Source organism: Mizuhopecten yessoensis, unplaced genomic scaffold (assembly GCF_002113885.1).
Source record: "Mizuhopecten yessoensis strain PY_sf001 unplaced genomic scaffold, ASM211388v2 scaffold10603, whole genome shotgun sequence".
Lineage (NCBI taxonomy): Eukaryota > Metazoa > Mollusca > Bivalvia > Pectinida > Pectinidae > Mizuhopecten > Mizuhopecten yessoensis.
The window spans coordinates 1,954,370-1,981,958 of NW_018408629.1; the positions used below are offsets into that span (position 1 = coordinate 1,954,370).

The 27,589-nt window shown below is 35.9% G+C and overlaps 1 protein-coding gene across 1 annotated transcript; it reads right to left on the bottom strand.

The window, feature by feature from the left end:
• Positions 1–14,749: 14,749 nt before the first annotated feature.
• LOC110461310 (ATP-dependent RNA helicase DEAH12, chloroplastic-like) lies at positions 14,750–25,922 on the bottom strand. Its single transcript, XM_021514736.1, has 4 exons — positions 24,909–25,922; positions 23,156–23,278; positions 21,258–21,332; positions 14,750–20,049 (listed from the first exon to the last, which is right to left on the bottom strand). Exons 1-4 carry the CDS (start codon positions 24,916–24,918, stop codon positions 14,939–14,941), a joined length of 5,319 nt encoding a protein of 1,772 aa, XP_021370411.1. The 5' UTR covers positions 24,919–25,922; the 3' UTR covers positions 14,750–14,938.
• Positions 25,923–27,589: the final 1,667 nt, after the last annotated feature.

Below are 27,589 nucleotides of genomic sequence, written 5' to 3' on the forward strand. Positions count from 1 at the left end.
ATATCTGTACACATACAAACCGCAAATGTAAATATATCTGTACACATACAAACCGCAAATGTAAATATATCTGTACACATACAAACCGCAAATGTAAATATATCTGTACACATACAAACCGCAAATGTAAATATATCTGTACACATACAAACCGCAAATGTAAATATATCTGTACACATACAAACCGCAAATGTAAATATATCTGTACACATACAAACCGCAAATGTAAATATATCTGTACACATACAAACCGCAAATGTAAATATGTCTTATTTTTCATATGTTATTTTGTTATATTCAATGTAAAAATCTGAACCATGCTATCAATCTATCTCATCACATCGAAGTGTGATGTTGTGTGCCTTCGTTTGTACTTTTGCTTAACCTTATTTCTCTCACGTAGTAGGGAAACATCTATATAATGTGTTATACATCTATCTATTAGCTTCCTTACCTACATGTAGTACTATCAATCTTTTTTGTTGGATTGTACATCATCTATTAATCGTGTACTTGTAACATATGCTTAATTGTGCATTCAAGTACAGTTATAATGTTTGTTTAACTAGACCTTCATAATCTACATACCTCTGCCAAAAATAAAACTGCAATGGGAATCGTTTCTTATTCACATGACTTTTTATAAAAGTCATTTTTGAAAGAAAATACCTTGCAGTACATTTTTGTGAAGAAAAAAATAAACATAACCAAAATCGTGTTCCGAGTGTAAAAGATTCAGCTGGTCTTTGTCTGGATTCGAACCCGGGACCTCAGATTGTTATTCCTTCACTTAAAGCAATCGAGCTACCTGGTCAACGGATGTATCCTGGCCAAATTGCGCCACAGTAATATTCAAAACAAATTCAGGGGAAGCTACTTTATACACAAAACACAATGGCAGTCTCAAGTATTTGCAGGGTTTTTTGCAGTTTATGAGGCACGGAAGTCTAGTGGTAGGACGCCGGGCTCGTGACCGAAGGGTTGCGGGTTCGAGTCCCGGCACAGCATTGTGTTGTATCTTTTAGCAAGATTCTTTACTCCGCTTGTTCCAGTCTACTCAGCTGTAAATGAGTGCGTGGTTGGGCAGTGCTAGCATTGTAGAATGCTACCTGTTAGCGCCGAAATGGCAGCTCCGGCTGTATGCTCCCAAAGGAGTTGGGAAAGATATTGACTGGTTGCAAAGGCCCTATAACCACGGATAATAATTTATGAACCGCTTTGACACGGCCTACGAACTAGGATGTGATAAAGCGGTATATAAGAACCTCACATTATTGTTATTATTATTTGCCTGCAGCGGGACACGGATTATTAAAATAGTTATAATATGCATATATCAACTAAAGGTGCAGTGTTAGCCATATCATAATAATGTTGGTAAAGGTTGATTTTTGCATCTGTTGAGAATATCAGTTGCATTGTTACCAAGAAATGTACACACAGTTTTGGTTATACCAGTTCTAGACGTTTGTTTCATGTGTTAGTCAGATCAGTTATGTTCATAAAGTTACAGTGTTGTTTGAACTAGTTTGATAATATGTTTAGGGTGTTAATTAATGTATGGATACAAATAACAAGTGTAGTTTTATTCGTAGTACTATAATATTGGTACACTAGTTAAACTAGTACCGTACATCTGTTTAGAGTGTTTATTAAACCAGTAATGTACCTGGAAAGCTAGTTTAACTAGTTCTTTGCATATTTGTATTGTGTTACTAAAACCAGTAATTGACATGTTCATCAATTACTAAAGGAAACTATTCAGGATTGTACAAAATATAAAGTGTGTAAAACAAAAGGAGTCTGTTCAGGATTGTATTAAATAAAAAATGGGTAAAACTAAAGGAATATGTCGAGGATTGTTCTAAATATAAAGTGTGTAAAAAAAAAAGAGTCTATCAATAATTGTTCTAATTATAAATTGGGTAAAACTTAAGGAGTCTGTCGAGGATTGTACTCATTATAAAGTGCGTTAACTAAAAGAATCTGCCTAGGCTTGAACTTAATATTGAATTATCGAATTTAAATAAATTAAATTAAATTCTATCAAGAATTATTCGAATTATAAAGTGGGTAAAGTTTGAGGAGTCTGTCGAGGACGGTTCACAATGTATTTATTAAAACTGGTGGAGTCTGCGGAGTTTCAATTACGAAGTGGGTAAAACTCGAGGTTCTGTAAAAAAAATATATACTACTAACGAACTGAGTGAAACTCGGGACTCCATAAGTAACATTCCTTACCATACAATTGATATTGATATAAAAAAAAGATAGTGTGCTAAGATTGATGACAAGATTAATACATTGATATGTTAAAAGGACTGACAGAGTACCTGGTCACATGCAGGTTTGCCAGGGTTTGTTATTGCCATCCGGTTTGTACCTTTGCAAATTCTGTCGTATTTATCTCTCAAACTGACTTAAAATAGGTCATAGTTAATAATGTTTTGTCCAATAACCAGTGTAAATTAGTCTAAATATTTGTTAAATAGAACATTTTGGGTTTGTTTTAATTCAATCATTTGACATTGAATTCTGACGTAATAAGTATGATAAGTAAAAAAAAAAAAAAATCTTATACCAGATTTTGAATATGACATCATAACACTTGACACAAACCTGGTATTACCATTCAATGATTATAATTTGGATGTGATAGATAAATTCCTTCAATAAAATTAAGTTGTTAATTGATTGTATTTTATTCCGTTTTGTTTTCTAGCTCGTTATCAAAAAATGTAATACATTATATTGGTGAAACATGTTTAAAATGTAAAATGTGCTCAATCCACACATCATTATACCAGATCATTTGTTATTCTCGATGGCGCTGCAGATGTCATTTCATTTCATAATTTATCTACACTTCATACAATTTAAAGTATACCTATATATATATCATAGCGAAAGAAAACATATATGGCAATCGGTTTAGACTGGGTTGTATTTGTTCGCACCTCAGACAAGGATATTCGACTTATACCCCGTGATAATGCAAGATCTTTTTAGGTCACCTGATCTTTATCTCAAGTGACCTATTACTATCCGTCTTCGTCCGTCGTCGTTTGTTAACATTTTATATTTTCAACTTAAGCTGAAATACTATCGAAGGGATTTATTTGATACTTCATGGGAATGTTACTGACATCTCCCTGACAAAGTGTTGTTATTTTTCGGGTCGATTAGAAAACCAATATGGCCGCCACGGCAGCTATTTGGAAAAAAATCTATTTCAAAATTAAAGTACAGTTATACTGGGCCGATTGAACTAAAACTTGGTAGGAATGATCGACTCATAGACCTGGCAAATTGTTCTTTTTTCGGGCCGATCAAAATCCAATATGGCCACAATTTTGAAAAAAGTATTTCAAAATTAAAAGGCCGATTTAACTGAAACTCGGTCTAGGAATGATCAACTCATGGTCCTGACAAACTTAAGTTAACGTTATACTTAATTAGTTTTTACTCAAATTGGTGGGGATGGTTGACATCATTATCTCCAATTGTTATTTCAACAGCAAAAATGAATACTGTAGAACGCATGTGACCGTTAAGGCCCATGTGCCTCTTGTTTTTGTCTTGTCCGTGCACTTTTAACCTTAAAAGCAATCTGAAATAACGCTACAGGCAAAATACCAGTATGTATGATTGAAAGTCATTCAAAAGAACATGTTAAAAGATTTTAAAACACTTTACCCCTGTGTACTTGAAAGTCGAACAAGGTAATTATGTTGAACAAATTGTATAGCCCTTCATCTCAGGATGCCACTTGCAAAATATCACCACCCTATCCTTTTGTTTATTGAAATTGGGTCATTTTTGTTTATTGAAATAAGGTCATTAATATGTTCATACATATTTGACCAAATGTTATCTTGAAAGGAAAAGCTGGATAGTCCTTTATCCAAGCATGCTACTGGCTAAATTTCAACTTTTTGGTCCTCATGGTGTTTAAAAGATTTGAAAAGAATTTGATCCCCGCGACCTTGAATCTAATTCAAGGTCATTCACTTTAACAAACTTGGTAGCCCTTGATCCCAGTATGTTATAACTGACCAGATATCAACATTCTTGGCCTTATGTTTATTCAGAAGAAGTCGTTTCAAGATTTTAACAAATTTGACCCCTGTGACCTTGAATAGCATGCTTATGGCCAAATACCAACATCCTGGGCCTTTTGGTTATTAAGAAGAAGTTTTAAGTAAAATATTGACGCCGGAAGCCGCACCACGGCATAAGCTCACTTGGCCTTTCGGGCCAGGAGAGCCAAAACACAGGCTGTTATGTTTTGAGGATGTGAAAGACGAGCCGTCAAGTTGAGATCTCAAGGACAAGCCCGGCATGCTGTAAGGACATCAAACATCAGCCTCTCAAATTGTTGGGATGTAAAGAGAATCGTATTATTGTAAGGTTGCCAAGAACGGAACCGTCATGTTAAGAGGATATCAAGGACGAAATCATCACGTTAGTACGACTTCAATGACGAACGCATCATTTCAAGAAGATATCAATAAGGAACTCGTCATGTTAAGACGCAAGGTCAAGCCCGGAATACATCATGTTACGACGATTCCATGCACGAGCCCGCAATGTAAAGAGGATGCCAAGGACGAAAATCCTTAGTTGAGAGAAAGTCTACGACGAAACCGTCATGTCAAGAGGATGTCAAGGACGTACCCTTCATGTCAAGGCCGAAAGTGTCAAGTTAAAAGAGACCCCTCATGAAAAGGGGGATTCAGGACGAAAATCCTAAGTTAAGAGAAAGTCTATGACGAAACCGTCATATCAAGAGAATGACTATGAAAAAAGATCCAGGTTAAGAGAAAGTATATGGCAAACCCGTCATGTTCAGAGGTTGTCAAGGACGAACGCCTCATGTCATGTTAAGGCTCGCAGATTCTGACCCCGCAGTCGGCGGTGACTATCTGTGAGAAAACGAAACCCGTAACAAGCAATACATTGCATGAACTACAAATGTTGGTATGTACGAAATAACACAACAGAACGGTAGCTTACTTATTAGCATAAAAAACCCATCTACGTAATTGTTCCTAACTATCGACATGTACTTGTTCATGCACACAGACGCTTTTAAACCGTTTGTTTAATTGAGCATATTAAACAAACGGTTCTAGGGCGTTTATGTGCATGCTTTGGAAGTGAAATAAGCGAATAGGTGAAAAGTGGTATTTGTATCTTTGGGATAATGTGCTGCGGGCTATACAAAGTTCTGCGACGGTAAAAGTTCAGAAAATGTCCGGTGTAATTAAGAAGAAAAGATCGTCGATATAGACACTAGTCTATGCCGCACGCACATCTGCCTCCGAGCTCCATGTTTTGGTTGATCATTACAGTTTTGTTCTGGTGTCTGATCGGTTCATATGTTACATCAGTTTTACTTAAAAGTCGTAAAACGTCTATTTTGTCATTTTGCGTCGACGTTGTGATATATCATATAAATCATATTTATTCATCCTGTTTTATACATTGTCGGCCATTTTGAAATAACATTTGTCAATAACATATCACTGCAAGGAGGTATCGCATAGCATACTTGTTCAAATAAAGAAGATAAAAGAACGTTCAGTCATGATTAATTTTCAAAATTCAAAATTAAAACTGAACAATGCAGGTTATCAACTGAATGTCCTTTGAATAAATGATTCCTCCAACACCTGAAATAATTATTGGTATAAATTGCATATCTGTCAACTCTAATGATCTACTTGGACGCGTGTCATTTTTCGGAGGCTCACAATCGCAATGTGGATAAGCCTTAGCTACGTTTTTGGATTGCTTTTAATACCCATGTTTTTTTTAAATATTTAAATGTCAAAATCTAATTCACAGAGTGTATAACAGTGAGAGAGACCTAAACGTAGATAATTAGAAGTTAATTAGACCGTACTGTCACTTGTACAAGCTCGCTGTTCAGTAAAATAGAAAGCATGACCGAATCACTCGAGCGCCTTCGGATATTAAACAGACCATAGCCGTCTGATTAGGATTGCTATAAGTGAGGTTTGGTAGTCATGACATATCAAACTATTGTTAAGCTATCCAATTGTCAATCAAACGTTTATAAAGGGAGCCCACCGCCACGACACTAAAAACATGTACACAATTAAGGGTCCCCATGCCACCGCCACTGTAAATACACATCGGAATTGTTTTAGGCATGGCTATAAATCATACCTTGCAGGACCTGTATGATAAACAAGAGGCCAAGAGGGCCTGTATCGCTCACCTGATAATGTTAGCAAAATTAAAGTTAGATTAGCGCTATGTTACTAAAAGTGTACATGTATTACATGGTTAGTCAGGGGTTATATTTATATGCATTGTTGATACAAAATTAGGTCCCCTTCACCCAAGGATGCTTTAGACCAAATATGGACATAATCGTGTCATTCCTACAGAAGAAGAAGGATTTAAAAGCAATTTTTCCTCTTTGGTCCTGCCTCTCTGCCAAATAGGGGGTCAGACCCACCGTTTGTACAAAATTGGCTCCCCTTCACCCAAGGGTGCTTCATCCCAAACTTAATCAAAATCCTGTCATTCTTACAGAAGAAGAAGGGTTTTGAAGACTTTGCTATGTTTCCCCTATTGGGCACCGCCCCTCAGGCCCCAGGGGGTCCAAACCTACCATTTATACAAAGTTGATTTCCCTTCTGCCCCATAGGATGCTACTGTTCAAATTTGGTCAAAATATCTTCATACCAACGGAAGAAGGAAATTAAAAGCTATTCCTCTATATCCCTTATTTGGAACCCGCCTCTCTGCCCCTAGGGGGGTGGGGGGTGGTAGCAGACCCACCGTTTATACAAAATTGGTCCCCTTTCACCCAAGGATGCTCCAGACCAAATTGGGGTGAAATCCCTTAATACCTATGGTAGAAGAAGGATTTTAAATGTTTTACCTCTATTTCCCCTATTGGGCCACGCCCCTCTGCCAAATGGAGGGCCACAACCACCATTTATACAAAATTAAGTCCCCTTGGCCCAAGGATGCTCCACACAAAAGAAGGATAAAATCCCTTAATCCCTACGGTAGGAGAATGATTTTGACGGTTTTACCCCTATTTCCCTTATTCGGCCCCGCCCCTGTCCCAAGGGGGTGGGGTGGGGGGGCTCAAATTTATACTAAATTGAGTCCCTTTTGCCCAGGGATGCTTCAGTCTAATTAGAATAAAAATTCTCTAATCCCTACGGTAGAAGGTAGAAGAAGGACTTTAAAGGTTTTACCTACATTTCCCCAATTGGGCCCTGTCCCTCTGCCCCTTGGGGGGGGGGGGGGGGCACACCCACCGTTCAGGACTAGTAGCGTTTTAAGGAAAAGTTGACAGACAGATGACCAAACCACAGTGCAGAGGATCATGGAACCTTAAAAAAAAATATATTATACATATAACTCTTTATTAATGAAATTGATATTGTTTCTTTTATCCACATAACTGTGTTAATATAATACAATAATACAACACAATATGATTTCAAAGAATCGTTATGAGTTTTAATCATAAATTTATTAACAGCACTGCTGAAACAATGGCAATTTTACTTAGTCTGGGTTTACAACTACATGCATGTCAATCTACTATCTAAAATGTCCAATCATGTATTAGGAGGCAGGACCCAAATCAGATCAGTACCCAAGTCGGATCGCTCTTTGCACAAATTTGTTCAATCAATAAATGTGTCACCAGTCAAGTTATCACAATAATGTATCCTTAGAATACAAAGTTATGCATCATTTTAGTCTAGAGATGATAAATTTATCAGTTCAAACAGCACCAGAAGACGTATTTCAAACTAAAAATCTATTTTTTGTTAACGTTGGTAAGAAATGATGCGTGCGATGACTATGTTTTTTGTTTCGGACTGTAAGAATACATTCAGAATGTAGTTGAATTCGTTCAAATTTTAAAGATGTTTAATAAAATGTTAACTGCTGACAAAGAAATGTGAAGTTGAAGCGCAAAATATTACAAAATTCAAGCTGTGATACGTTTTCGGTTCTGACATCGCACAAAACCGGAAACGCTAATTGATGACGTCAGAATGTTCTATAAATATCTCACGTGAGCCACCCTCGTTGTTGATTTCGTTGTTAAGAACAACAATCAATATTCAACAGCCGAATTTTCAATGAATGAAGAAAATGATGGTTTGATGATCCATTTTGGGTACTGTCACCTTATATTGTTACAATCATATGCTGTATAATCAAATAAAGGATTATAATTAGATTTGGGGTAAAAATGACATATACAGGGCTACAACCAAGCATAAAGCTACACAAAACTTTAAGGATGTACCTATGATTACACAACCAGATATTATGATTCACTCTATTCTTCTTACACATTATAACCATACCGAAATTACCTGTCGCGTTGACAATTTCATGGAATATTCATATTGGGCATCAACAATTATCCGCCCTATGCAACTGTTTGCAGTTCAGATGCATTGAGTATAGTATATGACTCGGGAAGTCACAACTGTACACTTACCTTGGGTGATCAGTTTTGTCTACCTTCACTCCTTTTGTGAATATGGATTCGCATATTATCAATATTGTAATCAAAGTTCAACACAGTAGGTCATTGTGTTCTGACTATATAAATGATAAGCTATATATATTTAGAGAACACTTAATAACATTGTGAACTCTAAATATACTGAGAGTGTTCCGAAATACCTTGAATATACATAACATTATACACTCGAACATAGTATTAACGTACATTTTTGTACCTCCTCCAGTTTAGTATACATGGACTGATAACCAAATAAATATGCATAGAGTAGACATTATATACTCATAGTATTACATACGATACGTACCCCTAATACTGTCCATTGTATTTGCGGTGATATCCCTATTATAGATATTATCCTAATATATTATCAATGTCAAGAAGAAATCAAAAGGATAAATTTGCATTAAAACGATAGACAGTCTATGAATGACATTTAACTTATACATCATATCTAAATTTTGAACGCTAGATTGAGATCAAAACTATGAACAATTTAATTGATTATTCAACAACATTGTATCAAACAATCGAGATAACATACTGTCCCAACAACATCAGCTTATGCTTTTGTTTGTTATTTTTTCTTTTCTTTTCGTTTCTTTTTGCAGAAGCAATAACGAAAGTTTGTAAATTTACTTAGTTGTGTGTATGAATAACCCTTTTGTAGACACCAATTCTTTCAATCGAAAAATCTCGCCGAAATGTGTCAACGAAGCAGCTGTTTATAGTTTTAGGAATTTACGACCATAACAGAAATATGATTTCAATTTTCTTGGACATGTTTTCCTTAGCCTAGCTCAAGGCACTATTTCGAATAAAAAATGGAAGGACGAAAAATTAATTTGAATATAACATAATAAAATCATCATACACAGTACTATTTTAACATCTTAATATGCATTATTTATACTTTGATTACAATAAAACTATTTTTAAGGAAGGACAATTTTCTGCGTTAGAGTCAACATAATTTTTACTTTAAAATGTATTCCTAAAAATCTAAAAAGATGTTAAGAAAAAACGTTACAGAGTAAGATGTATTTAAAAATACTATACACAAAACATGCTGTCAGTATCACACAATCAACAGAACTTCCACATAACAAGACAATGCCCTCACAAGTCTGACTGATCTAAAAATAGACCTGTAAAACTTGCAGGAGTACAAACGTGTGTAACTTTTGATCCCTTTCAATTGTAAAGTAAGTCTTATATGTAGAATAGTATTACCTTCTGTTGAAAGCGTACATGCATGTAATTTGGAATTTTCGGCTAAAAAAAGATCAATTTAATCTTCAAATCATGAACTCAATAATTTGTATAACAAGATCGTTACTATATATTTGTACTTGCTCTTTATGCATTTGCTTTCGGGAGTTCGCTCTCTCATAAAGCTTGACAAGCTGGACTTCTAACGCACACATTTGAGAATTTGGCCATAAATCAAGTGCTACTATACATTGTCATGACCTGTTTGCATGTCTGTGGGAATTAAGTGGAAGACACGATTTCAAAAAATAATCTTCGTAACAAATCACAACAATGAAATAACCATAACAATGTATAGATATTAACAATAAAATGTAACAAATGACAAATTAATCATCAATGCACACACTGAAAATCCGGTGACAAGTGTAATAATTTTATACAGATACAATAAAGCTTTTAGTAAGTGAGATAATTCTATATAAGTTACTTGCATAGCACTTTTTCCATTGAAGCAAGCTGATGCAAACGCTATTTAAGAAACCAAAATTTAATTATGATTGATTAATTTTAACGTAATAATATGACGAAGAAATTGGCACTGCTTCAATGTCAAAAGTCTTTTTCCTTGCTATTGTAGAAAATAAAATGCCTTATTATATAAAACATGAATATTTCTATTAGTAATCAACGACTGTAGTGTATGGCTATATAAATCAGGATCATTAAAGATACTGCACGTTTTTACTAGATTACACTTTCTTGTTTATCTTTTTTCACCTGACTTTGCTGTGTCGAAAGATACCAGTACATACTTGTACTATGTGCTCCACCAGCATAATTTTAATTGCCATTTTTTGTAAAATCTAGTTTTTGTACAACAATTATCAAAAAAATGATAATGACATGCAAATATCAATATACATATACATAATATACATGTTTTATCATTACTTCAATTCAATATAATGTATGTAAACTGTTTATAACTTTAAGGAGAGGGCGCTCATACGCTTTGCCTGTTGCCCAATTCCTTTGTATCTAAGATCTGAACAATACATATTCTGAAATGAAATCAGGAACAACGGTATACCAACGTATAACTTTATGTTAAACATCAACAATAGTTTGTCTGTGTTATGACTACATAAATCATCAACAACGGTATTTCAATATATGTAATATGTAAAACGACAGTATATTGACTTCGACTTTATCAAACAAATACAATGTATCGTTGACACTAACAAAAGTAAATCACTTTACCACACAGTTCAAAAGTTGTACCTTGGTATGCAGTGAATACACCAATGTCACATTGTTTGTTTACATATGAACTCATTTATTAGGACCAATTTCGACATATTGTGCATGAACTAGTCTTGACCATGTGATAAATCGTTGTATATTCTTTACATACGCGATTCTTGAAACTCGTCAAGGAATTTTCGTTTTTGTTCGAAAGAGGTTAACGTAAGTGGCAAATTTCGTTTCATAAATGGAAGTTATACAATCACGGGTGATTGCAGTTTTAACATTTAGTAATCTCATATGTAATGTAATGGCACATTGAAACATTTGTAATAGCCCAAATGTTCTGTCTATACACATATCAGTTACTGTCTATCATTTGTCTGTTCACTTGCAAAACATCAATAACAGTATAACATTATGTTCACTATACAAAACATCAGCAACAGTCTGAAATTGTGCTGGCTATACAATCAAAACATCAACAAAAGTATAGGATGGTGTTGCTTATGCAAAACATCAGCAACAGTATAACATGGTGTTAATAATAAAAAATAGCAACACTATAACATGGTGTTTGTTATACAAAACATCAGCAACAGTATAACATGGTGTTTGCTATACAAAACATCAGCAACACTATAACATTGTGTTTGTTATACAAAACATCCGCAACAGTATAACATGGTGATAGTAATACAAAACATCAGCAACAGTATAACATGGTGTTTGTTACACAAAACATCAACATCATATAACATTGTGTTGGTTATACAAAACATCAACATCATATAGCATTGTGTTTGTTATACATAACATCAATAATAGTATAACATTGTGTTGGTAATACAAAATATAAATATCAGTATAACATTGTGTTGATTATACAAAACATCAACATCATATAACATTGTGTTGGTTATACATAACATCAATAAAAGTATAACATTGTGATGGTAATACAAAATATAAATATCAGTATAACATTGTGTTGGTTATACAAAACATCAACATTATATAACATTGTGTTGATTATACAAAACATCAACATCATATAACATTGTGTTGATTATACAAAACATCAACTTCATATAACATTGTGTTGGTTATACATAACATCAATAATAGTATAACATTGTGATGGTAATACAAAATATAAATATCAGTATAACATTGTGTTGGTTATACAAAACATCAACATCATATAACATTGTGTTAGTTATACAAAACATCAACATCATATAACATTGTGTTGGTTATACAAAACATCAGCAACAGTATAACATTGTGTTGGTAATACAAAACATCAACAAAAGTATAACTACAAAACATCAACATCATATAACATTGTGTTGGTTATACAAAATATAAATATCAGTATAACATTGTGTTGATTATACAAAACATTAGCCACAGTTTATCATTGTGTTGACTACACGAAAAATCAACAACAGTATATTAGTGCATGATCTATACAAACATCAGCAACAGTCTGAAAATGTGTTGGCTATTACATTTTATCAGCAACAGTCTATCATGGCGTCGGCTATACAAAACATCTCCACCAGTTTAGCATTTAGCTGGCTGTACAAAATTAATAACGGTATAACATTAAGTGGCTATACAGACATTTCAACAGTTTGACATTGTGTTGGCTATACAAAACAACAGCAACAGTAAAGCATGCGTTGACCTCAAAAATCAACAACATCATAGCATGATGTTGACTATACAAATAAGCAACAGTAAATAATTGTGCTGACAATATACACATTTATAGTATTGCGTTGAATAAAATATACAAAATATCAACACCACCATCGTGTTGACAACAAACCACCAACAATAGAATATCATTCATCTGATCCTGTCTGATAACTGTTCACTCACGCATGCTATATACCATATAAAGTGTATTATGTCGTTATGTCTTAGTTCTAAAAAAAGGCATCACAAACAATACATGAATCCTGACCGTGTTAAAATGTATGATGCATAGTATATACAACTAGTTAATCTCACTAAAAAAGGTCATCATTTATTCTTTATTATAATTGTGTCTGCATATTTAAAAGTCTAACCTGACGTGGATCAATTCTAGCTTGATCTAAATAAGTCTTCTTCAATAATATGCACGAATGAGATGATGCAACCAAAAATTTCTATTACAGTATAGAATAATATATGACCCAATACAGCCCCGATTAGAAAGTAATAACACACTGTTTTGTTTAGCAATTAAGGGCACATTTTATTGACAGATATAATTCCAGTAAGCGCAAAAGAAATATTGCGTGCGTTCGATTAGTTTTGGATTTTCTCAGTACCAGAAATGCTTTCGACCATTACTAAACTAATATTTTGTATAACATTCTTTAGTTTTGATCATTACTACAATTCTGCTTGGTGTGCTATGATTAAGCAACTTGCGAAACCATTTATCTAACGCGTACCAATTACTTTGCCAAGCCTCCCAAAGGTGAACCTGTTTGTCTGCTGATTCTTATTATACTTTTTTGATGTGACCATGATGTTTTCGATTGGGTTCATGCAAGAAATATTTCCCGTCATGGATATATTGAATTTGGTCTTTTTTCTCAAATATCTTTAAGCTCATTGAATTATGACAGGGAGCTAAAACTTCTTAAATCGTTTCCAACTTTTCCTTTGGTATTGGACTCAGTTTACAAACACCTACCTCTAAGGAGGAAGCTGTTGAATAACTGAAGTTTTCAGACAGTTATATCCGTACGGGTTTAGAATAAAATAATTAAACTATTAACATTTTCTGTTTATACTGGTTTGCATAGGGAAATATGGTCAGCACTCGATCAATCGATGAAATAAATTAAATAACAGCAATTTCTCGTTTTTATTGTAAACATCGATATTCAAATTGTTCGTATTTGTTTTTTTAGCAGAGCTGTTTTATTTCAATCGTAAGGTAACAATATATATTTGTCATAAGTTATCATGAAATAATATCAAAAACTCCGAGGCTTTATTTGACGTCACAATTGAGACAATGAATAAACAGCCAAGATGGTTGCAATGTTACCTCTATATATCTTGATCTTAATAACCTAAAACATGAACTTTTTATGGTTTTCTCATACTTGACCAATAAACCAATTATCAAAACCTCTTTAGAAATGAAGTCGCTTAAGCAATAACAAAGATTTATACAAAAAAGTAACAGTAGATTTGAACTATAAGCAATGACAACATGTCTCATCTGATAAGCTACAGTAACGGGTGTTTGTCTTAGTGAGCTTAAAATCAAGCAAAATGAGTTTAGTTCCAATTGCCAATTTCCATTGGTTCAATCGATTTTTCGGAGCAAAGTTCCTAATATCTTATGTATTACATTTTATGTTTACACTATATATTCTGTATGGTGTAAACTGGAGGCAGTTTAAATATATATTATTTCCGGGGTTCCACTTGTCTGTAATATACAAGATTCGTTACCTGAACTGTAGTTGATTAAAGTAATCATTTGTCAATTTTTAACGCAGAGGAAATTTAACAAGCTTCCTTTTCATTTTATCACGTAATCGACCTTCTTTTTTGGTTCGAACATGTTTATTGGTTTTCAAAACGTTAAATATTAATCACACTTTAAACAAATTTTCCTATTTTTGGAACAATATATATCTTAACATTATGAAAAATCTTAAGTTACATGTATCTTCCAAAAAATGAAAAAATTGAAATGATACCGAACACTAAGTTCACCATCCTCAAGATATAAAATGCATTCTGCTTTGAACAGAGAGCTTTAGACATTTCCGTCAATATTTTTTTCATCCACTCTTTTCTCGAGAGGAAGCACGATTCGGGCATAATTTCCTTTTTTCTCTATTTTAAGTTTACCCATTTCTTGTGAAAGGTTCCACAGTGTTCTTCTCGTATATAGTGTTCCTGACTACCTCAAAAATAACCGCCGTGAGCAGTACTGAGATGTCCGTAACATGAACTACTGTCGTCAAAAAAAATCAGACATAGCCAACAAATATGCTTTTGGCATGACACACATTGCACACGGTTACATCCGCCGTCCTTTTCTATAGGCGTGTCACAGTTTGGACATCTTTTTCGGTTTGCCGTATTCTCAGCGAACCAATTTGTCATGGTCGTATCTTCATTGTTCTTTACCTTGAACATGGCACATGTTAAGCCATCATGGAACTGTACATGGCAGCCGGTGCAGATATTAATGTCACATTCTGGGCAGATGAATGACGTTTCAATCTCTGTTACTCGGTACACAACAGGACAGTCAGGCGTAACGCAAAAGCGATAGTGCTGCTTGTTTTCCTGGACAAATTTACCGACTGACGAATCAGTTAGTTCGGATATTTTGACCTGACCCATTTTCGACAGGTTTGTGATATCTTGCCAGGTAAATAAGGTGTTGCAATCTTCCATTTCACATTTCATTGGATATTCCCGGTTTATGATGGATGCTTGAACTTGAGCCTGGAGACATTCTTCGCAGTAGGGATGACCACAGCATTCCACTCGGTACAAAGCTTTTCGCTCAACAGGACAAAAACACGTGACACATTCTGGTTCATCTTCCTTTCCTCTGGAACCTCCAGGAGAAATACTTTCAATGATATTTCTAATGAGAGTTTTAGCTGTTGTGACTGCACTGTCTGACCCAATCAACACTATTCGATGATTTCTTTGATCCAATCGGACATCAACAAGACCAGTTTCTTCCCGTAGTTTACAGAAATCGAATGAGTATCTCAGAAAAATTGCCTTCAAAACTCCAGGAGGTGTTCCCTCGCCTTTCAAGTCTATGACTTCGGAGTTGCAAGACGAAATTTCTACAAGAAACTCGTCAACTTTCTGTTTCGCTCTTTGTCGATTTTGTTGGAGCCCGTGAATAGAGACAGCCATGACTCTGTTGTCAGTAAGAATAAGTGTTTCTGTTTGATTCATGATCTGATTTAACTTGGTTTTACCTGCGCGTGTAAATAAAGACTTAAGTTTAGCTGGATCGTCGCATTCGACCACTTCCCCTTTGATAATGTCTTGAAAAGACCGTCTCGCACTGGCGAGGGTTTCAACGTCTTCTGTGGTGATCTCTAAGAAAACGTTCTCGTTTCGGGCGGTTCTCGTCTTTATTCGAACTCCTTCCGCTTCCAGCTCTCTGACGCATTGATTTAAAGCGTCGCCGCTCTTTTCGTAAATTCCCTTTGCAATGTACAATGAGCATTGGAAAACGGGCTTCGCAGACACAGTTTGATCGTTCAACACAAACTTGTGATCCATTTTGTCACACACTACTTGGCCATCCTCAGGCTTGTCAAAAGTAACAAAAGCATTGAAGTTGATCTCTGTTTCTCGTTGGGGTGCTCTCAGTTCCAACTCGTAGGTCCCTTGTTTGACATAGTTTTCGATTTCTGCACGAAGACGGCATTTCATCATATTAAGGTCTTCTTCACTTTCAAGACCAACCTTTTCTCTAACAACAGTTACTTTTGTAATACCAGTGACAGGATCTAAATTCAAACTTTTGACAATACTTTCCCTCAAAACATCCTCATTCACCATTTGACTTAGTCCAGAAACATGGATCTGTCCTGCAGCAGATTGGCTAGGTGTCTTTGATTTGGATGGTCTGATATTGGCCAATGATATTCCTACTAACATTTGAACATTTAGCACAGCATTCTCGGCATCTATAACACTTCCAAACGTAACGAATCCGAATCCGCGTGAACGTCTGCGGCACCATTGCATCCGGACTTTGAATTTCTCTGATTTTTTACTGCTTATCCGCATGTCAGGCCGAGCAGAGAGATCGGAGTTTCCCATAGTCATTGCGACAGCTTGTACAGCGTTCTCTTTTTTCTGGTATATCACTTGACCCCAAAGTGATGGTGCATTCTTCTTTAAGTGATATTTGCTACACTTTGCAATTTTTCCAAATTTGCTAAAATGCTCAAGCACATCTTCACATTCTAATTCCTGTGTCTTGTTGACATCGCAGTGTATCATTACTACCTTGTACTCATCAGGCATAAACAAAGTCTTTGTACAGCCTCCAGCCCCTATCACAACTCTAACAGATCGGTCTGTTGACTTCACACCAAGTTTTTCTTCTCTTTCCTCTTCAAGTAAATTACATTTGATAGGGTTTAGCACGTTGTCTAACGAACCTTCTAGTGTTTGTTGATTGGACGATTTAGAGAATATCCTCAGCTCGCCTTTTTCAATATCAGCCCCTACCACAACAATAGTTCCGTGACATTTTTCCACCAATGCTGCTTCTAATTCCCTGAGAGCGGTATATCGAATTCCAACAACTTCTTTAAAAACTTTGGACCCCACATATGCTGTACAAATGGGTAGAATACGTTTGCTTCTGGCTTTTCCAATATCCACATTCAGTGATCCTTCTTCGATGCCTTTGATTACCATTTCCTCACTGATTGGTGTGATATTCATAGCAAAGTCCTTTGACGTTCTCATCACCTGGTCGAATACAACCCAATCTGGATGACTAGCCAAAGACATCAAGGCTGATGTTGGGTGAACTTCTATTCTCTGATCCTTGGTTACAAGTACATAACCTGCCTTCGGGTGGCCAAGATAATAGCTGATATTTCCACTGAATGTCTTCAGAAGGGGTTTGATAAGCATATGGTCTATCTTCCCATGGTCATCAAATTTAAATGGTACTTCTGTTTGCATTTCTCTCCTCAGTGTTGTCAACACATCTTTGACTACTTCCTTAATTCCTTTCAACGCCTTGCCGTTGATTGAATTAGCAAAACACCATGCCCCCCTGGCTTTCTCGGGCAGCCTGTTCCAATCTCGAAAGACATTTAGCATTGTCATCAGGTCACCATCTGCATGACAAAACGGGATCTTTTTCCGATCGGCTTGTTCTTTTTTGTCAGCAGTTCCAGCTCGAAAGAAAATGGAAGCACTGTTACATGATGCAGCTATAACTATCCCTTCAAGACAAGCACCAATAGCCATTGCATCATAGATAAAAACACCAAACTTAGGATCGAAAGGCAACTTTGAAATCCATTTTCCAAGATGGGTAATTTTTTTTGACGATACAGCTCCAAGATCCTCCAGCTCCATCACTGCGCTTTCCATGATTTCTTTTGACGGTGACATGACAAAGTCGAATTCCAATGGATCAATTTCGAGCTCTATCAGCTTAAGCATTGCCTGACCAAGATTCACTCGTAATATTTCTGGAACCATGTTGGATTTCATTTTGTCATATTCATCCTCTGTATACAGTCGGTAACATATCCCAGGCCCAAGACGTCCAGCACGACCTTTCCGCTGATCAGCTGAGCTTTTTGTCACTGCTGTCACAGCCAATGTATTCATTTTCCGTTTTGGATCGTAACTCATCTCCTTGACCAAACCAGTGTCGATAACGTATCGGATGCCAGGAATGGTAACAGATGTCTCAGCACTGTTGGTAGCAAACACGATTTTGCGTTTACCAGGGAGGGTATCAAATACTTTTCTTTGTTCGTCGGCTTGAAGTTTCCCATGCAGTTGCAGACAAACACAGTTTTGATTTTTGCCTTCCGTGTAAGCCATAAACTTCTCACAACATTTTTCAGTCTCTTGTGGAGAGGTTACAAACACCAGAATGTCTCCTTCAGGTTGACGGTAGTGAACATCAATTGCTTTCCTAACACATTCCTCTATGTGATTTAAAAATGATTCATTGTCAGGTTCTTTCCATATGACATCTACTGGAAACATTCTTCCTGACACAGAGAATACTGGACATCGTCCAAAGTATTGGACGAAGACTTCAGGGTCAATGGTAGCAGATGTTATCACAACACGGAGGTCAGTGCGTACGGCAAGACAGCTTTTGATCATACCGAGAAGCAGATCAGTGAATATACTTCTTTCGTGAGCTTCGTCTATGATTATACAGGAAAATGAAGACAGTTGTTTATCCTTGAGACATTCCTTCAGCAAAACATAATCAGTCATAAACATAACTTTTGTAAATGCAGTTTTCATCTCTTGCATTCCGACCTTGTACCCAATGATTTCCCCTACAGATGTGCCCATTTCACATGCAACATGTGTAGCTACGCTAATAGCGGCTATTTTACGAGGTTGTGTACAGGCGATCATCCCCCTGCTGGCAAATCCGCTCTGATAGAGGTACTGTACCATCTGTGTGCTCTTTCCTGATCCTGTTTCTCCAATGATGACAGACACTTGGTTGTTCTTCACAGTATCAAGTATGTCTGATCTCCTTGCGTACATCGGTAAGGCTTTCTCAAGTCTGTTACATTCCACACCAAAAGCTTTCATTATTTCAAAAACTGTTTTTTTACAAATGTGAGTGTCCTTCATTTCAACGAATATTCGATGAACCGTTGCAATACAATTTTGAAATTCTCCTTTTTGAAGTTTAAGCTCTTTCAGTTTATCTTCCAGTGCTTTTGTTTCTTGATCAGCAACCCCAAAATCTTCCAATGACAAAAACATCGGCTTTGTCTTTTCTACATTTTCTTTTAGATCTTCTATCTTGACTTGGTGAGCTGCCAAAGACGATTCAGTCCGTTTCACTAAATTGTCTACGTGTTCTGCAAAAAAGTTGTAATTTTTCTCATTTGTTGTCATGGTCAGATGACTGGCTTCTTCAAATGAATAAAAGCAGCAGACGTTTGTGTCGCATACATCATTACTTTGATATAGTTCATCCGCAAGGCGTTCTGCATCACGTCTACTTGGGCACTGAAGTTGTACAACTGTGTTTCCAGTTTGTATATCAATAGTTTGGTCGATGTATGTGAATTCCATCTCATTCGGCAGTCGCTGCAGAAGATATCCAAATATGTCAAAAGTTTTCTTTAATGTTTCTGCAAATTTCACAAATAATGCCGTTTTGATTTCAGAGTCGCTATTACGTACAACAGTTCTTGGTTTGTCTACTTGCCTGATACATTCTTTTGAAATCTCTTGTGGTCTCTCATGACAGGATGAACTCTGGTTCATTCTTTCCATTTCATCTAATCCTACAGAACCTATAATAAAAATGTTTATTTTGAATATTTGGCTTTTAAATGTTTTTAATCAATGAAAATTATTCCAAAGAATACACAAAAATCATGAAAAAGAAAGATAAAGAAAAATATTTCTATTCAGTGTGAAACGTCATTTGAGTTATATTTGTATAAGTTTAAACATATTTATAAAGCAAAAGAATACATGGACCTGTTATTCATCACCTTTATCTAATAGCGTGGACAAAAAATGCATGAAAAGAAACTCATAAAAGCTTTCAATATATAACGTTTCTTTATGCAGACTATTGGTTAAAAAAGTAGCAACCTTGACAGTACCTAATTAACAACTTCAAAATTAGAACTGTCGCCAGGATGGCTGACTAATTCACCCTGCACAAAAAGGGACATAATTCCTTAACAAAAAAGGGTGAAAAACAATACTCAGGTTCATAACTGCTGGGTGCATGAAATATTAATCATGAAAGTGGTGTACGACTTTGGGCGGGTTCCCACATTATAAGAGGAAGGAAGTCACTGAAGCATAAAATGTAGGTTGAATTCAGCTTCCGTAACACGTCTTCAGGAAAGAGACCCTAGCAACGTTAGTGATGCAAGTATTATCCAAGTTACTCAGACAGAGAGTAGGGAAGTAACAAATCTTCTTCACCTGTTACACTGACATTCAGATGCATGGCTCCTTTTTATATATCCTCTCTCAACTTCGCAGAGATGGGGAAAATTTTACCAAAAGCAAAGTACATGTAATGAATATTAAACAGACATCGTATTTGTATTTTTGGCTTGGTTAGATTAAGGTTTTCCTCGACACAAGTATGAGCCCCAAGCAGGAGCAGGGAAGTGTATTCAGTATCCTCTGTTTAAGGGACACTGGAGAAACCAAACAATGGCCTGCTGTATCCCACTGCATGTGTATTTAGGAGGGTATGTATGTTGGGCCCCTTGCAGAATTTGGTTGTTTTTTTGTGTGTCTTAATAATCAAAATAAACTTTATTTATTGAGGATAACAAACCTGTTTAGCAAAGCTAATCTTCCACATGGTCCTCTGAGAGGATACTGATAACACGATATTTGCAATTCGCAACACTTGGAATTTCCCCCTTTCTTTTCTACTCTCTCCTATCCACACTCCCTTTCCAGCACACTCTCCCTTGGCAACCGTTTTCATATGACCCTGGCTGTTGCAACCAAAAATAAAAATACTTACGAGGATGGAAGTGACTTGAAGTCGGCGTCTCTTCTTTATTGTTGTATCCACACTCAGTTCGTGTTAAAGTTTTCTCTGTTCGATAAATCAACAAAATTGAATAAATACAGAGTAACTTTGAACGTATGGGAAAGTGTGGTGTCAATGGGGCAAATGATAATGAACTGATGAAGCCTGATAAAATTTGTGAAAAACACTATCTTGTTTCAAGGTCATATAGGTTTAATATTATATATATTCATAAATACATGTACTACATAGTTTGTCATAAACAGGAGGCCAACGGACAAACGACAGACACAACACCTTTTGGTCAGGTGAGCTAAAGATCTAAAAAAAAAAAAAGGTCCAAGTCATGACATGTATCTAGTAATTTGCTGTTATGAATAGTGCTACAAAGTCTGAAAACAAAAATGATCTTGACCAACATTCAAGGTCACTTCTGGAAAGTAGCTTGCAGAAATCGAATGCAAAACGTTTGCAGAAAGAAATGGCCTGGATATATATGAATATTCAACATACTGGTTAAATTAATCCACATGCTTGAATGACTTTCTCTCAAGAACAAAAGTCCTGATTTTTCTGTGATAAGCTGACCAGTAGCTTAAACCTAAAAACAACTCCTACTGAATATCAAAGATGTCTATGGTATTGACTTTTTGGCCTGTAGCATGCTTGGTTGAGGAGCTTCAAAGTCTGTGCAAATCAATGTCCCCTGACCCACTTTCAAGGTCACAGGACGTCAAATGTGGAAAAATCTAAGGATTGCTTAAAATAATCCCATGGTTAACATGATGAATGTATTTGACCTCCAGCATGCTGTGATAAAATGCGATCATTTTGTTTCAAATGAATTACTGTGATATCAAGTGCACAGAAGTCAGTCTTCAAGGGGTTTAATTGTTTTAAACACCAATAAGGCATAGAATGTTTATAGTTTCCCTTAAAGCATGTAGGAATAAAGAACTTTTTTTTTTGTTGACCTACTTTCATGGCAACAAGGATAAAACATCTGAAATTTTTCAAAAGTTTCTAAGGACAAAGATGAGCAACATCAAGACCGTAGGTTGCTGGGATAGCATATTTAATTGTTGAACTAAAGACGTTTAACTTTGAGGGCTCATGGCTAAAAAAGGTAAAAATCATCGAACATAGTTCTATAAGATGAAAAGTAAATATATTTAGCCTATAGTGTCAGCCTGCTTGCCTTAAACTTTGTTTAAATAATTTGACCTTGACTGACTGAAGGTCACATTTGTTGAGTGTGATGGTTAGTTATCATTTTTACTCGAATAAGCTAATTTTCAAATTGTATTAGGACATGAGGTTAACCAAATGTCTTTTACAATTCGAAAATTGAATAACAAGATTTAGATATAGAAGTTTCTTAACTCGTGATGGTTGATTATCATGTTTATCTTACTTAAATTATTTCATTTTCAAATTGAATTAAAATACAAGGATTACCGACTTTTGTTTCACAATTTGAAAATTAAATAACTCGAGTTAGATGATCATCACGAGTTTGGGGACCTTTTTATTCCAAATCATTCAGATATGATATCCAGAAAACATTATGCTTCTCTGAGGGATACATTATTCCTATTTTTGATCGGGAAAACAATTGCCATGAACTGCAACGTCACAATGGTAGATGACGTCACAAAGCATTGTTACTTGACGTCATAATTAGAAGATTGAACCAATTAAATAACGTCCCAGGTGTTCCCAACTAGTGGGAAACCAAAAATATTTACCAACTCCGAGGAGATTTATCCAATGAAACAGGAGTAAGAAAATGTATAGTGGTTGTTGAAGAAATATATCTCATCTTGTGTCATATCTCAATTTTTAAGAATGAATAATGTATACTTGTTGGACGGTATGTTTGGAAATACCTTTATCAGTACTGCTGTTGTCCTTTGCCAGTTGTTTCCCTGTTTCCATGGCTCCACTTTCTTGTACTGGTTTGGAATGTTTCAATCCCATTTTCATGAAATTGTTATGCACCACAGCACCATCTGCATTAAGACACAAATTTAACGTTATATTCAATGAGGTGAATTTGTTTTTTTAAGGAATATTCCATGCAATACCCGATGCTAGATTTTTCTATCTCATCCGATCTGTCTAGCACCTTTCCGTGATTTTTCACGGAATTTTCACAAAACGATGTAGTCATTCGCGCTAGAGCAAGTGATACACTGGTTCAATTTTGTACACACACTTGTGCAAGAGTGTCAGCGTCCGTAAACAATAACTTAACACACAAATCACACATAAAGTTTAATACTGTAAAAATCATCTGTGTAAGGTCAGACTACATTGTTTACTCGGAAACATTCAAACGTAGCCTTCGTAGTGAAAATGTGATATCTAATTGAGGCCCCAGACAGGATACTTGTATTTTTTATCGATTATATTGCAGAAAGGAAGCAGTCGGAGTCCCAGATAAATAAATCGGCAATCAAAGACCATACCACACAGAAACATCATGTGATTGACTGGAATTTCTACAAAGTATTGGACAGAGAGAGCAATCTATTCCAGCGGCAGATAATGGTAGCCATCTGGATACGCCTCAGTGGGCCAGTTCTAAATCGAGATGAGGGGCTCATAGACTCTCGCACATCTATGACCAAGTATTAAACAAAGCATAGCCGAATCGCTAATTGTACATACATTTACAGCGCAGCCAAATCGATATCGATTAGCGTGGTCAACTCGTACATATTTTACACCTTTGTGAACATACGCTTCACAGGTAATTTGTCTTATGAAGGCGACAGAGTACATACCGTACTTGTCATCAAAACGTCACATATAAACACGTACTGTTTGTGCTTCATGAATCTTTTCACATTACTATATAATGTGTATTTGATGTAATAAGGGAACCTGATGTAATGAATGAGAACACCCTAAGGATTCTGAAATGACTTGATTTTTCTCTTTAAATTTTGGATTGTCTTTTTTTTAGAAAATGTCCAGAAATTTACGTACTATTCACCATTTACTTTATTAGTTCAAGTAATGTATTACACTCGTTGGAATTGTTTTATAGTTACAACATAATATTTTCTATTCATCGGTAACAAAATGGAAATAACTCTGCAAATACATATTGCACACTTCAATGCAATCCCCTGCAGGTTGAGGACAGTATAGGCCTGCTGTATCCCACTTTATGACGTAAAGGGAGAACAATGTTTAGCCTCCTGTCGAATCGGGGGCTTTCTTCTTTGTCTTCTGTTAAGGGGACATTGAAAAACCTACAATTGATCTGCTGTCCTCATTGCTACCTTTGGTATCTATACTTTTTCATTGTAATTCATTTAAAACCTTTTGCTTCCTAGAGCCTTGCTTCGCAAAACCTCACTTTTGGTCTTAGTGTTGAGCGCTCGCCCAAGTGGGGTATGCCATAGGCTGTGTCCCCAGGCCAGGACAGTTGCTATTCCCTGCTTAACTCAGCAATTAGGGTTATCTCATTTACTGGTTTACATATTGTTAGTATAATGTAACCGTTTGGAGTATTCTGCTTCATGCCTTCAGCGTGTTATTATAGCGAGATAGCACTCTAAAGTCGACATCAGATTTGCACAATTACAAGGAGGCAGACACATCAATATACCCTAACTCCGGCACACTTACCTGGATGCATTACACACTGAGAGGCACGTCCTAAAATGAACTTCGCTGCTAATAGGACGCAGAACAAGATAAAACCAAACCAAAACTTCAAGGCCTCAGCAGAGAAAGTCTAAAAGTATGGTAACGGAAAAGTTATAGATCTAATTAATGGAGTAAATTAATCGTTTAAATTTTTTATCAATACCAATTGAAAGTTAACCACTCTACAAACTTTTACTAATTAACTGAAATAATAAAACTAAAAAGGCTTATTAGAATGAGCAATAATAGAATTTTTAGTGGCAAATAAATTCACAAGTCGACATGAAATCACCAACACGTCTTTGAAACGGACTGAAAGTTTTACATGAAGTGAGATGCAAACGTAAATGCATTAAAATTATGCTTCTATTAAATATAAAAAAAAGCTTCGAATTACGCTACAAACAAATGAGTTTTGGAAAACACACGTGTGGTAATATTCGAGAGATAAATTTTACTATTTAATTATAAAGCATAGCTTTAAAGTTCGGGTGAAATGGAACCTGAAGGACAACTTTAAACATCGAAAAATAAAAGTGAAGAATCATCAACGTACCATTAGATTGATTAAACCGCAGGTGCTTTGGTGTGTCGAATATCCCGAGAGCTCTAGACATGTACATGTACAATGTACCTGTGTATACCTCAAAGGCTGCTGTATCTGGTATGAAAATATGTGAAAGTATAAAATACACTTTCCTATCATATGATATATCATCTGATATCGCTGGTACAATGTACACGTATTGCTAAGAAGCACGTGGACGTACGTGTGTCTGATGTTAACATTTATCTCCATTATCGTCGATCAGTTCCTCGTGACATCTGATTGTGAGGTCCTAACTCAAAGTCCATCAACTTTTGGTCACAAATCAGTTAGTAGTATCTGGAATGTGATGACATCATGTTATGCAGGCCTTTCTATCTAATCCTAGCTAACTGTAAGGCCTACTTTCTCTTTTACTTGTTGATATTTGCGCTTGTAAAAAATAAAGGGAGTGTTATGAAATTTTTCCGTTGTAGTTTGTAATCAGTGTTTTGATTGGTGAAATCAGCAAAAGTGAAAATTTGATATTTTCACAAGTGAAAAATATCACTTATATAAAATGAATAATATTCAATATTTCACTGTATAAAATGTAATATAACTTGCACCCATATTCCGAAAACGTCACTACTTCACAACAGGATCACGTCTATGATACATACACGCGCCAATTATGTAAGGTTCAATTGATTTATTTCTGTCCCAAAGGGCAGCAATTACAATCGTATCGGAATGGGATTTGACCAATGAATGCTAAGTTTGTTTTGAACACAAACAGTAATAAAAACATGTATTTGCGAACATTCGAAAACGTTTGTTTCCTTTGTTGAGCAAAGTGTGCAAATGACCGATGTCTAGACTTTACGCCGCTGAAAATAACTCACTATGCTACATGAATCAGTAAAACCAGTTATCAGAAAATATCGAAAATTGTCGTCCAAATAGCACTCTAATACTGCAGTCAGTCAGAGGAACGGGTAATTTGTTTACCTATTCTACTCCTTAGTGGTTGCTAAATTGGGTTTATAAAGATGACTAAGAGGCAGACGGAAAAGTTCCTTTCTTAAATACCCTTTTTGCCAAGGACGGAACCGTCATGGTAGGAATCAGATGTCCAGGAGTAACACGTCATGTTAAGATGTCAAGGACAAACTCGTTAAGTTAGGTAGACGTCAAGTACGAACCCATCATGTCAAGACGATTTCATGTTCGAGCCCGCGATGTAGAGAGAAGGTCAAGGCCGAACATGTCATGTTAAGAAGGTGTCAAGTACGAACCCATCATGGCATGAGCATGTCAAGGAAGAACCTGAAATGTTAAGAAGTTTTCATTGACGAACCCGTAATTGTAAGAGCATGACAAGGACGAACATGTCATGTTAACATGTTGTCAAGTACGACCCCGACTTTTTCAGATGTTATGGATGAACCCGTTATGTCAAGAGGATGTCAAGGACAAAAATGTCAAATTAAAAGGATGTCAAGGAAAAATGGTCATATTAAGAGGATGTCAAGGACAAAATGGTCATATTAAGATGATGTCAAGACGAACACGTCATACCAAGAGGATGTCAAGGACAAAATGGTCATATTAAGATGATGTCAAGACGAACCCGTCATACCAAGAGGATGTCAAGAACACAATCGTGACGTTAAGATAATGTCAGGATGAACCCGTCACCCCAAGAGGATGTCAAGGACAAAAAGGTCATATTAAGATGATGTCAAGGACAAAAAGGTCATATTAAGATGATGTCAAGACGAACACGTCATACCAAGAGGATGTCAAGAACACAATCGTGACGTTAAGATAATGTCAGGACGAACCCGTCATACCAAGAGGATGTCAAGGACAAAAAGGTCATATTAAGATGATGTCAAGACGAACCCGTCATACCAAGAGGATGTCAAGAACACAATCGTGACGTTAAGATAATGTCAGGACGAAAGCCCCAGATTAAGAGAATGTCTATGACTAGCCCCTCATGTTAAGGGAATCTCAGGGACGAACGCTTGCTATTAACAGGATGTCAAGACGAACGGTTCATGTTACGAGGATGTTGATGGACGAAAAATCATTTTAAGAGAATGTCGAGGACAGACTTTTCAAGATC